This window comes from Meriones unguiculatus, chromosome 1, assembly GCF_030254825.1.
Source record: "Meriones unguiculatus strain TT.TT164.6M chromosome 1, Bangor_MerUng_6.1, whole genome shotgun sequence".
Taxonomy (NCBI): Eukaryota; Metazoa; Chordata; class Mammalia; order Rodentia; family Muridae; genus Meriones; species Meriones unguiculatus.
The window spans coordinates 184,510,813-184,526,701 of record NC_083349.1 but is presented as its reverse complement, the minus strand read 5'-3'; the positions used below and the strand labels follow the sequence as shown (position 1 = coordinate 184,526,701).

Here is a 15,889-nt window from a genome sequence, read left to right as displayed (position 1 = left end):
GGTATACTCTTTTGAGCCTCCAGGATGCTGTGGCTGGTTCCTCCCTCTCCCTACATGGCTCAGGGTCATGTCCACTCTGGATTCTCCCAAATGTCCCTGTCTTTAGCTCTGCTCTGCTCGAATCTACAATAAACTTTCTCCTCCACCATTATCTAGGAGCAGACATGTCTTCTCCTTTTTAATTTTTTCATTCACTAATCCTGCTTTAAGTTTCTGTCCTGACTTCCTTCAATGGCACACTCTGATATAGATTTCTTTATATATAAATTCATAAAAATTTAAATGATAACTAGATATTTGTCATTTAAATGCTCCTTTTTTTGTTTTGTTTTTTCAAGACAGGGTTTCTCTGTGTAGCCATGGCTGTTCTGGATCTTACTCTGTAGATCAGGCTGGCCTTGAACTCAGAGACCCACCTGCCTCTGCCTCCCAAGTGCTGGAATTAAAGCCATGCATACACCACTGCCACCAGGCTAAAATGCTTGTTTTTGGAGAAGTTGTGTATGGTGATTTAATGAGGAACTTCCCTTACAGGCTCAAGCATTTGATCACTTCACCCCCAGTTTGTAGTACTGTTTATAAACAGTTTGTAGGCTTAGTGGGTATGGCTTTAGTGGGGGTATGGCATATTGGCATTAGGTCACTGAAGGGCCTTATGGAGTTCATAGCCTCACCCTACTTTGTTTGCTCTCTCTGCTTCATGCTTGCAGTTCAAGATGCTCTCTCCCCCAGCTTTCTGCTCCTGCCACCATGCCTGCTGAGTGCTGCTATGACTCCCCACCACGATGGACACTTATCCCTCTGGAGCAGTAGCCAAATTAAACTTCATAATTTGCTTTGGTCATAGTGTTTTATCACAACAGCAAAGTAACTAATGCAGAAGTTGATACAAGAGAATTACTATCTTGATGGCCTGTTGCTATCAAGAACCTGACCATGAGGGTTTTGGAGAAATGTGGAAGAGTTTGGAACTCTGGACCAAAAGGTGTTGAATGCTATAGGCAGAGCTTAAAGGACTGTTCTAACAGGCGCCTAGAAGACAACAGCGTTGAGAGCAATGAAGACTGTGGAGGTCCGGCACTAGAGGCTTCGGAGGGAAGACAGGACTAGCAGCATCCAGAGGCCAGTTCTGTGGTATTTTGGCAAAGAACCTGGGCTGCCTTCTACCTCTGTCCTAGAAACTTGCCTGAGGCAAAATTTTAAAATGGACTGAAAATTTCAAGATCGCATAATGTTGACTTTGCAACATGGTTATTATCGTTAATGCTTGCACGAGTCTATTATGAAAAGAACAAGTGAGACAGAAAGAAATACAAAATGTAGTTTGGACAGAAAGAAAGCACTAGAAAGTTACAGCCAAAACATGTGCTAGAAGAAAGACTGTTAGGAGATTCCCTAGGCTGCTCTGTGCTAGAACAAAGGGAAGGGCTTCCTTAGTGCAAGACCACATGCAGCAAGCTTCCAACTTGTAATAGAGAGCTCGTAGAGAACAAGAATAAAAGCTTCTGTTAATGTGCTTCAAGGAGCAAGGATCCACACCAAGTTGGCAGCCAAAGTTGGCAATGTCTGTTGTCCATGTGGTGCTGACTTCATTAAGCCCTTTAAAACTGATGTCCTAGACACCAGACATTGAGTTTATGGGATTTGGGTTTTGGTCTTATTTTGGTCCAGTATTTCCTCCCTATACCCCCATTCTTCCCTTCTGGTACGAGAATGTATATTCTGTGTTAAGAGCATGTAATTTGCTTTTTGATTTTATAATGGGTTACAATTAAGAGATTGCCTTGATCTCCGAAGGGACTTTGGACTTTTAAACAGTATTGAAGACTGTGAAAGACTATGGAAGACTTTTGAAGTTAGACTGAATACATCTTACTCTACGTGGCCAAGAGCCTACAAGGGCCAGGGAGTGGGATGGTGCAGTTTAAATGACAAATGTCTCCCATAGGTTCAGGCATTTGCACACTTGGCCTCCAATTGGCAGTGCTGTTCAGAAGGTGGCCTAAGTGGGGGACACTGGGAGGTGGACTTTGCAGGTTTCCTTAGTCAGGGTATTTTGTCACAGCAACAGAGAAGTAGCTACTATCTGTGGTATTGGGCTATATCTAATACCCAGGGGCTGTGGGTTTAGCAGTAAGAATACAGCATGAGCTCTGGGTTCATGTCACATATAATAAATAAACATATAAAATAAATCTAAATAAGCTCCAGTGATAGTACATGCCTATATTCACACAAGAAGTTGATGTAGGACTGATAAGGGTTTGAAGTCTCACCCTAGGCTATATAGTAAGTTTTAGGCTAGCCTACATTACAAGTGAGACCTTGTCTCAAAAACCAAAACCAAAACCAAACCAAAACAAAACAAACAAAAAACCCACACTAACAAACCACAACAAAACACCAAATATTAAAAATACATAAAAATGAAGAAGAGCAGACAGGGGCTATGCAGGGAAATGGTTGGCCAAGGGCTGACAAGCTGCTAAATTCACAGGTTTTGATACTGTTCCGTCTTTATATAATCAAAATCCTGCAATTAAAAAGTAAAAGTTATGTGCCCAGGCAACAGGGTTTGTTGTTTTTTTTTTTTTTCATGTGCATTGGTGTTTTGCCTTCATGCATGTCTTTGTGAGGGTGTCTGATTCCCTCAAAGTGGAGTTGCAGACAGTTGTGAACTTTCATATGGGTGCTGGGAATTGAACCTGGGTCCTCTGGAATAGCTGTCAGCACTCTTAACTGCTAAGCCATCTCTCTAGCCCAACCTAGCCAACAGTTTAACTATTCAGAGTAGACAAGCATTTCTGGCAGTTTGATTCTATAAAATCTGAGATTAGATGTTCCAGAAAAAAATTAAGTAGCATCATTGCCATCAACACAGATGTTACTCAATTTAACATGACAGCTGTAGGACAAAGACTGTGTCCATTGTACACAGAAAAGCCAGAGACAGCATTCAGACCAGGGTTCACTGGACTTTCAAGTCTATCCTGTCTCCCTGAAAAGACACAGCAGTGAGAACCAGTCACAGCTAAGAACTAATACAGAGCACAGAAGACTTTACCTTCTCGAACCCCTTCTGTCAGGAAAGTACCATAGAACAGCTGCACCATGGGATTTTCAGATTTATTCCTGGGATTGCTGCTATTTTAAAAGAAAGATAGGCAATTTGATGTCAGTTGAATCAAGTATGTACTCACAAAACCCCAGCAGCATTAAGAAACAACAGGAGTCCATTTTCATTACCACAGACTAGTACATGGCATCTAAGGAAGCAAGGGTGTAATTCAGCTCAGACACTGACAAAAAGATGCCTCGCACTGTGCTGGAGACGAAATGTGTGAACCCTGACCTTGGGAGCATTAGTCTCCAGGCTGCTAGGGAGTCATACTCAGTGGCAAATACGTGTGCTATATACACTCGATATACACAGCTATGTCTCATGACATATAAAAGGTAAAGAATAACATAATAGTGAAGAATGGACTCTCCCAGAGTTTTACAAATAAACACTTAAAATTTTTCTCAGTGGCACAGCAGAATTAGAATGCAAATTTTCTTTTCCTAAAGCCTGTCTTACATTCTAGTTAAGTGGTTAAGTTCCCAGTGTAAACCACTTGAAAGTGCTTTATTCTCCAGCTTCAGACTGTATGTCGAAAAGCAGGTTCTTGGCAACCACAGATGGATGAGACTTGTCCTCCTAGCCCTGACTGCACCTGTGTTCACGGCTGGAGTGACTGACCCCATCCTTTAGAAATGCTAGGCAGATGTCCCAGGTAAGTGACATTAAATATAATGGTTCCATATTATATACCATGTCCACCATCTAGGAATCATTTACCTGCTTTCAATCACATCTTACAACCAAGCAGTTAGTCAGGGTTCTTTCAGGAGAGGGAAAAGCTACACAATGAGAAATAGCTCAGTGGCCACCAAAAGGCTTGGCAAACATAAGCCCTTTCTACTTAAGGTGAGTGACTTTCCCCACTATTAACTTTCAGTGGCCACTGTGAGTCAGAAGGATGTGCAGACAAACCCTCAACACTCACTTAACATTAACAGCTAGCTGGAACGCATCCTCCAGCCAGTCCAGGAGCTTGTGTGTGAATTCACTCACATCTTGCTACAAGAGAGGCACAAATTGCAGTAAGTTAGATGCAATAATGTACTCAGGGAAACAAAGATTTGCCACAATTAAATATTCTACTCCTATGACATAATCTCCTTTCCAGGGGGCAAACTTGCAAAAGACACAGGAGCAGGGAGGCCAGAGTTTGACTAGAGTCAAACACAGGGCATTAGTGTGATGTGACTAAGCTAGGCCAGGAAGGAAGCAGAATTATGCAGGGCTGGCCACACCTGTGTGACAGAAAAACAAACACCATCTCCAATTAGGTATTTTTTTCAAAGGCCCAAAGAACAAACTAGAGTTCACTAAAATACTGTGAGAACTGATGGAGAAAGGCAATTTTATAAGCTATTTTGAGAATGCCGGTTAGCTAAGTGGCCTTTTAATAGACAGCAGGTTTAACACTGTATCCAGGAAGAAGCTGGTGCTATTACAACAACTCTGAGTTTAGTAGCAGGAAAGGAAAGATTCTGTGACTGAAAGAGAAAAGCTGCTGAATTCAGCTTTAGGAGGGTTGAAAAAGAGTATTTCTATCCCAGAGTGATATTGTAGCCTGCTATCCCAGATTCAGGAGACTGAGGCTGGAGGATCAGAAGTTCAAAGATCACCTGAGTTCAATACTGGGACCTGTCTCAAAATCCAAAACAAATTAAGATTTCTACCTGGGCCATCAGACAAAGGACTTGTCTTTTCTCAACTATCTTTGACTATGGCTCATTGAACTACTTTTCAGACTTGGACCTGCCTCAGAAGCTGCTGTTAAGTCTACTCTTTCCATCCCCCTGGTTCTTGGAGACACCTTGCTAAGTAAACCTGGATGGCCTGGAGCTCACTGTGTAGTCCAGGTTAGCTGCCAATATGCAGTAACCCTCCTGCCTGACTATCGTGTCCTGGGATGAAGGCCTGAGTCATCATGCCCAATTATGCTGCTCCTCTTTCTACCACCACTTCTTCCTCCTCTAGTACGGCAGCCCCCGTGTGATCCTCATCCATGCACAGGGACTGCCAGAACCCTGTACCTCACTCATGCACACACACACACACACACACACACACACACACACACACACACACACTTGAACTACACCTTCTGAAGACAAATAAAAGGGCAAATGAAGGAACTCTAAGTCATTCTGCCTAGGTTTATTCAGAGCCTGTCACACAGTAACACTTAAACCAGCAGTGTCACATTAACAAAGGGTGACTTCAAACACTCAAGTCTGAAACAAAGTTACCCGGTACCTGCTGCTCCTCTGATGACCGGAAGGCTCCCTTCAACAGATCCAGGGCTGCAGAAGGATCTACAAACTTTCGATTTGATCCCAACAACAGAGCAAACAAATACTGAAGCTCTTGCATAAACATGATATTTCTCTTTTCCTACAGAAAACATAGCCATATTACAAGATTTGGAAAGTTTGAAGAAATAACAAGAAAAGTTATCACCTATCACTCTCTAATTTATATTTACCAAGCTCTAGATCTGTGAGAGTGACAAAGAGGGACCAGATAAGGACAGCAAGGTGCCACTCTAGAGCATGGGGAGTTGGAAACAGCCAGGGAACGTGCTGAGGAACACAGAATGCTCTCGGGGCTTTTGCAGCTGCCCACCCACCTTAAGAGGATGCAGTGCAGCAAGGTGCCATGCAAGGGCAAGATGAATGCAATCAAAGAGCACACTGAAGTCTTTAAGAGGGGCCAGGCCTCGCCTCAGGAATCTGCTCTGCATCCTGGACCTAAGTAGCCAATGTCAGAAGAAAGGATAGCACCTGGAGCACAGGCTCTGAGTGTCCCCACAGTGTAGCACTAAGGTCAGACAGCGCCTCACTGCACCTTCCTGGCACTCTTTTCTGATTTTATTCCTACATAACTGTATCTTTGTAAACCATCACTTCTTAATCCAAAGGAGGGCCAGTTCCCACATTTGATCCAGTTACACAGAAACTTTGTCTCAGTGCCTACTTACACTGTGACTTCTACAACTTTCAAGGATGTTCTGTGGCAGACTATAACTGAGAACAAGTCTTCGGAATTCAGGCAACTGAAAAAGAGACTGAAAAAAAGAAATTCACTCTCAACTACTTTCAATACAATTGCAGACTTTTGTTTTTGTTTTTTAAAATTATCTAACTGGGTCATAGTAGATAGATCATTTATGCTAACCTTATTCTCCCTATATAGCCACGGTTGGCCTTAAACTCCTGATCCTCCTACCTCGGCCTTCTGACTGCTAGGATTACAGGAGTGTTTAACCAAGTGTAGGTTTCAAAGGTAGGCATGGTAGCTCAGCATAATCCCATTTCTCAAGAAGTCGAAGCAGAAGGAGTACAGTGACTTCCAAAACATCCTGGGATACAGAGTGAGTTTTAGGCCAATCACTATACTATGAAATACTGTCTCTAAATAAACATTTTCTTTCATTTTTTTTAAAAGTATATATACTACCAACCTAGCAGTTCTTCTATTATCTTAAGAAAACAATAATGCACAAATAATAAAAGCATTAATTCCTTTAGATAAAAAAAGAAACAAAGTCTAAAAAGAGGAATGAACAACACTAAGTTAATACATATATACATAAACGTTAGAAAGTGTCATTAAAATGATACTGCAGAAGCTGGGAGGTGGTTAAGAGCACTTGCTGCGCCTGCACAAGACTGGAGTAGGTTCCTGGAACTCGTCAGGATGTCTCACTACCTGTAACTCCAGCTACAGACAATCCCACCCTCTTTTTGGGTCCTTGGGCACCTATATGCACATGGTATGTGTACATACATGTACCCAAATAAAAACAAATCTTTTTTTAAAGAATGGTGTAGAAATTCATGTATTTACTACTATGCAGTAGGAAAATGAACTGATGAGAATGTTCACCAACATGAACAATCTCAGAAATACCTTTCTGTGTGTGACAGAAGCTGCACAGATGCTCAGGCCTATAATCTGAGCACCTGGGACACCAAATTGGAAGGATTGTCTCACTTTAAAGATAGCTTGGACTATACAGTGCGTTTTAGGGCTAGCCTAGGCTGCATAGCAAGACTGTCTCAACTAAAAATAAAGGTGGGCTGGTGGTCCTGGGTTCTAAAAGAAAGCAGGCTGAGTAAGAAAGTAAGCAACACCCTTCCATGTGTGTCAACTGTGTCAACTCCTACCTCCAGGTTCCTGTCCTTACTCCCTTCAATGATCAACAGTGACATGGAACTATAAGCCAAATATGCGGTAGTTTGAATAGGAATGGCTCCCACAGCATGTGTGTTTGAATGCTTGGCCACAGGGAGTGGCACTATTAGGAGGTGTGGCCTTGTTGGAGGAAGTGTGTCACCAGGGGGGTGGGCTTTGAGGTCTCCTATATTCAAGCTAAGCCTAAGTGTAGCACAGTCTCCTTCGGCTGCCTACAGATCAAGATGCAGAACTCCAAGGAAAGTGTGATCTACAGAGCAAGTCCAGGACAGCCAACTATAGAAAACCCATTTTGGGTTGAGAGGGGAGGAAGATGTAGAATTCACTACCTCCCCAGCACCAAGTCTGCCTGCATGCCACCATGCTCCCCTCATGACAATAACGGACTCAACCTCTGAACTATAAGCCAGACCCAATTAAATGTTTTCCTTTGTAAGATATTCTATGCTTATGGCATCTCTTCATAGCAATAAAACCCTAACCAAGACACTCCCTAACTTGCTTTTTGGTCACGTGTTTTGTCGCACCAAAAGAAACCCTAGCTAAGAAAAGTTGGTACCAAGAGTGTGGAATTGCTGTGACAGACAACCTGATTATGTTGTTTTGGGGAGGGCTGTGAAAGGACTTTGGAACTTTGGGCTAGAAAAGCCACCGAGTTTTGAGAGCTCAGTGTGCTGTTCCGTTAAGAGCTTGGAAGATAAGAATTTGAAAGTGCTGGGTGGAGGCGGCAGCACACACCTTTAACCCCAGCACTCGGGCGACAGAAGCAGGCAGATCTCTGTGAGTTGGAGGCCAGCCTTACAGGCAAATTCTAGCACACACAAATTACTCCCCCTGTGTCAAACAGCACTCAGCCACCTGGTTACTCCAGCCAGACCTTGTCATCTTTCTCCCTCCTCTCCTGTAGGCATCATTCATCAAGTCCTACAGATTTCACACCCTTCCTCCCAAGAGTGTTTTCACAGGACTGAGGATGTGGCTCAGTGATAGTGTTTGCCTAGCATACACAACACCCTGGAGTAGATGAGTGAATGTGTATATATGTATATTTATGTCAAATTCATGAATAGCATGGTGGTGCATTCCTATAATGGTAGCCTAAAATGCCAGCACTTGGGAGGTACAGGCAAAAGGATCACAAATTTGAGGCCAGCCAGGACTACATAATGAAAAAAAGAGTATTTTTATGGTCCTCGTTCCAAGATGCCCAACCTGCCATGCCTCTACTCCAGGCTACCCTGAAAGTTAGTCATTAACTGCTGACCCCAAACACTTATTTCTATTTCAGCCCTTCCCAGTTTTAGACATGAGAAATTCTAAATCCAAAACACATAAAACTAAAACACAGTAATATTGCAAAGACTACCCAGTTTTAAGTAATTGTTTTAACTTAAAATTTTTATTATACTTTCATTTAGTATGTGTGTCCTTATGCATGCAAGTAGAAAACAGACAACAATGTGCAGTTCTTTTCTCCCACTATGTAGATTTTAATCAAACTCATGTCAATGGGCTTGTTTGGCAAGTGTCTCTCGCCACTGAACTATCTGGCTAGCCCTGTTTTAACTTTTTGAAGTTATACTTCACATCTTTCATTTCACCATATTTTGAAATAATATCTAGGAGAAAACAGTTACCTCTTAAAAACACCATACCTGAATAACAGCACTGAACCAACATGTGTTGCCAACATTTTTTAGCCCTACTGGCCAACCATCCACTCTCCTCCAGTTATTGGGATTATGGTTTTCTCCCCAAACTTCACAGCGTTTCCTCTTTGAGCGTTTAGTTTCTGCAGAGTTTGACTCATGCATTCTGCAGCATGCCAACACCACATATCAAAAGAAAAAAGAAAACAGTTAAAGAATGATTTACTATACAGAGGATGTTGTTAACCATAATTCAAATGCTGGGAGAACCATCCACTGGACAATCACTGGCTACATAACAGCTCTACAGTTGTAAGTCAAAAGTGAGGTGTAAACACAAATTTAAATCCTTTAGAAAGAGACTATTACTAGTCGGGTGCAGTGGCACACGCCTGTAACCCCAGCACTCAGGGAGGCAGAGGCAGGTGGATTGCTGTGAGCTCGAGGCCAGCCTGGTCTACAAAGCAAGTCCAGGACAGCCAAGACTACACAGAAAAACCATCTCGAAAAACCAAAGAGAGAGAGAGAGAGAGAGACTATTATTAGTAAGATCCAAAGTAAAAATGAATTGAAATTCAAGGCTATTCACACCTACCACATTAAAGGTTTTCATTCATTCATGACATCCTATTGAAGAGCTTGTCACTGAAAGACAGTGTGCCCAAAGCTAGGAGTTTCCAAACTGACTAGCACAAGACACTCTGTTCTATATTTCTCTGAAACAGAAACTTAACAGTGTAAGGAAATAAGTCCAGAAATCAAAAGGCTATGGTTGGAAATGGATGTCTGTGAACCATGAGACAAGTACCATATCAGTGCCAATCCTAACATCATATCCCCTGATCACTCGTGACAACAGTACAGCCTATCAGAGGGGGTACTTATCAAATACTTAGGCTCGGTGGTTGTTTTTCCCTAGTAACTGGGAACAACAAAATTTTATAGACTTCTACTCAAAGACCACAGAGTGTTAAGATCCTTCATGTGCTCAGCTTTTCCAAGTGAACCGAAAACCAGAGTCGTGGCACACACCTGGAATCCCAGCACTCGGGAGGATAAGGAAAAAAGGTCACAAATTCCAGGCCACTCTGAGACTCAAAAACAAAAACAAAAAACAAAGAAAGAAGGGAGGGGGAAGGGAACTAGGCAATAACCTAAATTTGTTCCTTAAAGAATCTTTATTTTGGTATTATAAACAAAAAGAATGACCTGAGTAGCTTTCCCAGAACACAATACAACAAAGCAACCATGAGAACAAATATCGTAAATTAAAGCAACAACCTATTAAGCTCTCTGTCATCAGTTTGAATGTTAGGAGACTCCAGGAGACTCAAGGCAATGGCTGCCTGCAGGTCATCTTTGTTGTCGTGAGTAAGGTCTATCACTTCTGTGAGGAAGCAGAAATGCCGTTAGTTCCTGTGCAGAAAGGAAGAAAGGTCAAACATTTTCTGACCATATATACCCCTAATTCTCACTACAGTGGCTCCTCTCTATATGATCTTGTAACTGTCTCAGAGTCAAATCAACAGTCTTGCTGTACTGCAGTCTTATCCCCTGATAGCCCAGAAGTGACTAAAACCATTCATCAGAGCTGGGGAGATGGATCAGTGCATAAAGTACTTGCTGCTTAAGCATAAAGACTTGAGTTCAGATTTCAACACCCACGTAAAAGGACAGGCTATGTTAAATACAAGCCTATACTCTCAGCCTGGGGAGGCAGAGAAGGTAAGATCCCATGGAGTTGGTGGCCTGGCTGCCTAGCCAACTGGTGAACTGATGAGCCCAAGTTCAGTGAGCAGCCCTCCCTCAAAAAACAAATAAGGTGGAGGGGCTGGAGAGATAGCTCAGCAATTAAGAGAACCTATTGCTCTTGCACAGGACTCAGCACCCACATGGTGGCTCACAATCATCTGTAACCTAGTTCCAGAGATCCAACACCTTCTTTTGGCCTCTGAGGAGTACTGAGCATGCATGCAATGCACTGACATACTCACAAGCAAAACACTCATATACATAAAAATAAACAGAAAAATAAATAAGGTGGAGAGATAGATAAAGACACCTGAAGTAAAATTCTGGCCTGCACGCACACACCCACACACTAAATAAAACTCATTAATATTCCACAAAGTCAAAAATACATTCCCTATCTGGAGGGTTATGGCCTTTATCATTGAAAAACATCAGCTACATATAAACCATCTTAGCAACAGACATTCAGCAGCACACACACTATTCTTTAGTGAATGGAGGACAAAGCTTTATGAAGTTGGCCTATGACCTACTACAGACATACTAAAACTACTCAAGAAGAAAAAACATTTAAAGCCAGCATGGGCTAGACAGTGAAAATTAACAAGGAGGAATAATAAAAGAAACCATTTAAAAGCTTGAACCTAGGCCTGGCTCTCAGCAATGGCTCAGCGACTAGTCAAAGGGTCGATGTAATAAGTGAGGAATCAGTTACTGACTTCTGCTAGTTCAGAGAAGGACCAGGCCAAGTGAGACCTACTTGCTAAGAGATCTTTGCTGGTAGCACTGCCTTCCACTTCAGAGGGTTCTGTAGCAGTTGTGTCATGACTGGGCTCCTTTACTCTTTGGTCAGTGAGAAGGCTGACAGCCTGGGTGATGTCACCATTACTGGCCTAAGAGGAGGAAAAAAGTAACAAATTCCAAAAGTAAAGCTCTGTAGAATTGACGACAGGCATTATTTTTGGTGCTAGTCTTTTATTACAATGATGACAAAATGAGTAAGCTTAGCTCTGGGCAGAACTGGGGTAAGAAGTCTAGTGAAGGGGCCTCATGCACCTAGAGATGGATCAAGCCCTGGTGTCAGGAAAAGACTCAAGCTGCCTGGACTGTCACAACTTGAAAAACAAAGCACAGCCTTGCTGGACAGTTCAGTTAGTGAGTGACGAGCCTAACTTTCCAGAACAGTTCGGGCACAGCGAGTCACGGAAGGGAACCAGCAGCCAGCACAGGTGATAAGTACACTCACCTGGGCAGTAAAGTCGTGAGCAAGTATTCTACAGGGTGGCATATCTGTTTTGAACTTCTTACTAGGAAAACATTCTAAAAGACACAACAATAGAATGATACCCACTGCCTGCTCTCAACATTATGTAGTCTCAGCCAGTCATGTTTTATCTGCACTGCCTATACCTGCTGGATAGTTTGAAGCTGGGTGTGCTACCATTTCCTTCGGTAACACTCAAATATAAAACAATGCTTAAGAATAACACTATCATGCCTTAAGAGCAAACAGGTTCCCTGCTGGAGTATTTTTTGGTTTGTTGGTTGTACTCAGGATCCATAGAGGGTCTATATAACCCACAAGGATGATGGGACTCCTAAAGTTCCTGTGGGCTTCTCCCACAGTAAGTTCCCACCACTGTCTTCAAGTTTCTATGTTGAAGAAACTAATCCCCTGACCTGTAGGGTTTCTGTTCCTATGTTTTCCCCTGGCATAATAAATAGTGTAAACTGACACACCCATGGTGTGGAAAAAGGCTTCAGAGTCTGTCGGCTAGGCCAAGTCTGGAAACCAACCTTTAATGCTTCATGAAGGAAGGAAGGATCCTGGATGCCTGTGATTTCTCGCAGCTGGTTTAACAGCATCTGGCAGCTCTGTTTTTGAGAAACAAAATCAGATACATGTCAGTCAGAAGCATAGCTGGGTGCCTCTTGGACAAACAGGCCCAAGACTTGGATTTTTTTTCACTTTAAAGTGCTGACAAGTTCTATGCAGCAAGTTACTGATGGTCAGTCATGTTATTAAATACTGAATCTATCATTCTGTCATGGAAAATACTTTGAGCAGTTACAAGAGAAATATGATTCAACAGAAAACTCCAAATACCTAGGACAATCATAATCAGTCAGCCTTAATGAATGCTTAAAGAGCCTTGGGCTTTCCTATCTGGGAACAGCGCATCAGAAGGTCATATAAGGAGCCCAGGGAATCTGCATGGATGTGAGTATGAGCTAAAAAAAGCTTTACTGTGCATGCCATTTGTGTGTGTGTGTCATTTTTCACTGACAAGAAGCTTCTAACAATGTAATTAACAAATGGCTAGTACCACTAACTTGATAAGGAGGTGTAGCGAAAGCTAGCACTTTCTGATTTAACAAGTAAGACATAGTTCAGGAAGAATGAGCTATCGATGCTTCCATTAATTTGAACCACAGACAGGCCTAACTAACACCCAGCTACACAGATCTTAAAAACCCTTCTCAGCCTTAAGTTTTCACCCTACCATCCTGGTTGGGAGTCGGAGCCAATACAAAACATCTTTGAACAAAGATGTTATAATACAGCTAAACTGAAACAACTGGCTGGTCAATAAGAGACAAGATGGTCTTTTAGTAAATACGGTTAAAGCTTATTTCAGTGAGCAGCAACTAATTTATACCATAGCTAAGGTTGTGCCAGGATTAAGTCCTGACTTATCACTCCAGGCTTCACCATTAAGTTCAATTAGTAATGTCTCAGAGAAACAGCCTCCGTTTACTGCCAGCTGTAACCGAAACAGTATCCTATGGTCTTCAACAGCTGAGGGCCCGCTGGCAATGCTTTAAGTACTACAACTAGAAATAACTGACTGAACAGCAACCCCACCCCCCAGGCCTGGAAAAGGGATCAGAGCCTTTCTCTTGTCACAAACTCTCGAGTCAGAAGCTAGAAATGGAATCTTCCCGCTGAGCCAGCAGTCTTTGACTTTATGAGTCTTGACAAACCCAGTCACCAGAGGTGGGCTGGGAAAGGTTATCAGGCTGGAGAGGCTGAGATTCTGCCTTCGTGAGAACAGGAATTGTGAGCATTTTTTTTTTTAATCAGGCATTTATTTCCTTCCAGATGGATTGTAATTCCATTTGATTGTCGTGTAAGAAGTATGACAACCTGGTGTAGGGGCGCACGCCTGTAATCCCAACACTCCAACACTCCGTAGATCTCTGCGGATTCCAGGTCACCCTGGTCTACAAAGAGAGTCCTGGACAGCCAAGGCTACACAGAGAAACGCTCAAAAATCCAAAAACCAAAAGAAAAAAAAAGTATGTGAATCTATAAATCTGGAGCCTACAAAATTTTCTGGAAAGCCAAAATCAACATCAAAATGAAGTCATGAAAGAATGGGTGGGGAAGTGAGGGTAATAATATCAAACTGGAACAAAGGCTTGGAAATGACAAACTCCAATAACTACATTTTCATCTAGAATTGCTCTGAATGTCAATCATGCCAATGCACAGACAATTAAGAGTCTCAGCAGGGGTTAAGTGCTAACATACACCACCTACTGGCCTTGTACTGTTCCTGGCTCTATAAGCACTAACTGATAATGACCCTCAAAACAAACCTATGGATATAGGAAGTAACTTAAAGTTATTGCTAGGGTGGGTGTGCTGACCACCAGCCTGTTTGTCTCTAAGGAGACAAAGAAACAGGAGCAAAAAACCTCTTAAGGCAAACCAATGCAAGTATTGTTTCCTGTATTTTGACCTTGCACTTTGCATGGTAATAAACTTCTACTTTAAAAATTTGTCAGCCTTTATGCTATCAGAAGCTGATTACTCAGTGGTACAATGTGTTCTAAACAAGCTATTATTGGGAAGTAGGAGGGTAAAGACTGTGGCATTTGACTGAGGTGCCATCAGTTACTCACTCTGAGAGAAAAACCTGCTACCACTGGAACTATGCCAGGGCCTAGTGACAGTCCCAGGCCCTTATAGTGGCTTCTTCAAGCTGAAAATTCTCACTTATGCTGAGGAACCCAGCAATTGCTACTACTTTCAGGTGTACTTCCTGCACGCAACAGGCCAATTCTTTTGCATGTTTCTCAGCAACAAAACTAAACATGGCCAAATACACTTTTGGCACTTCTTAATTTGGAATATAAAGCATTTTTTATTTTGTAGTGTTGCATGAAAATTTCACACTACAGATCATTCCTCCAGCAATACATACTCTGGCTCACAAGATGTCAGATGTACACCCTCTGGCCTGTTTTCCACTCATTTCTTCACACACAGATTTGTATGTTTTTGTTTTGCTCTTATGCTAAATCACAGTGCACTCTTTAAAACACATTTTTGAACAGCCAGTAAATGATGTGGGGAGTAACAGTGGGAGCAACTTGACTGCTAGTCATAACAATATGACAGCAGGACTGAACCCAGAGCTTCATGAGAACTAGATAAGCATTCTACCAACCAAGGTTCGTTTCAGGCCCCAAGCATTATATTTAAGTGTTCATTTTTTAAGTGTTTTATTTTATGTGTATAGGTGTTTTGTCTACAGTCTGCATGTTCATGCCTGGTGAGGTCAGGAGGACTGGATCACCTGGAGTTACAGTGTAAGCTGCCATGTGGGTGCTGGAAATTGAACCCAGGTCCTCTGGAAGAACACCCAAATCTCTTAAACACTGAGCCATATCTCTCAGGTGAGATGGCTTATACCTGGCATTCCAGCACTTGGAAGTCAGAGGCAGAAGGATTTCTACAATTTAGGAAGCCAGCAAAGCCTGCCTCAAAAAACAAAACAGGAAAAATTACAAAAGTTTATAATTTTAATGATGGCCAACCAAAGTAAGCAGGAGCCCATAGGGTTCCCAATTCACACTCTGGCACTACACAAAGGTGGATATAAATATCACCTCACTCCACAGAAAGTACACTCCAGTGCAGACAAGACAAAGCCTGTGCTCTGTCCTGATGAACTCAAATGATGGCAAGCACTGACAAGTTTGCATTTCCTTGACTAAATTCAGTTTTCAGAGGCAGTAAAGAGAGACAGATCCACCCATCTCAAGGAAGGCTGGCTGCATACCTCACTTATAGTGACTTGAGAGCAAACCAGACTTCACAGGACAGAGATTTCTCTTGCTTGCTTTTAAGTCATTTTTATTTGATATATTTTGATCATATTCTGTC

The 15,889-nt window shown here is 42.3% G+C and overlaps 1 protein-coding gene across 9 annotated transcripts in view; it reads right to left on the bottom strand.

The window, feature by feature from the left end:
- Usp28 (ubiquitin specific peptidase 28) overlaps positions 1 to 15,889 on the bottom strand; it is a 55,554-nt gene that overhangs the window by 28,636 nt on the left and 11,029 nt on the right. For 4 of the 9 annotated variants that reach the window (XM_021633318.2, XM_021633320.2, XM_021633321.2 and 1 more), the window contains exons 2-9: positions 12,511 to 12,588; positions 11,474 to 11,606; positions 10,243 to 10,348; positions 8,968 to 9,127; positions 6,096 to 6,182; positions 5,372 to 5,509; positions 4,050 to 4,123; positions 3,065 to 3,144 (exon numbers count right to left, since the gene is read on the bottom strand). In XM_021633318.2, the coding sequence (XP_021488993.1) occupies positions 3,065 to 3,144; positions 4,050 to 4,123; positions 5,372 to 5,509; positions 6,096 to 6,182; positions 8,968 to 9,127; positions 10,243 to 10,348; positions 11,474 to 11,606; positions 12,511 to 12,588 (856 nt within the window). Of the gene's footprint in view, positions 1 to 3,064; positions 3,145 to 4,049; positions 4,124 to 5,371; positions 5,510 to 6,095; positions 6,183 to 8,967; positions 9,128 to 10,242; positions 10,378 to 11,473; positions 11,607 to 12,510; positions 12,589 to 15,889 lie in introns of those variants that run through there. The other 5 variants (XM_060373347.1, XM_060373359.1, XM_060373371.1 and 2 more) reach the window with 2 other exon arrangements.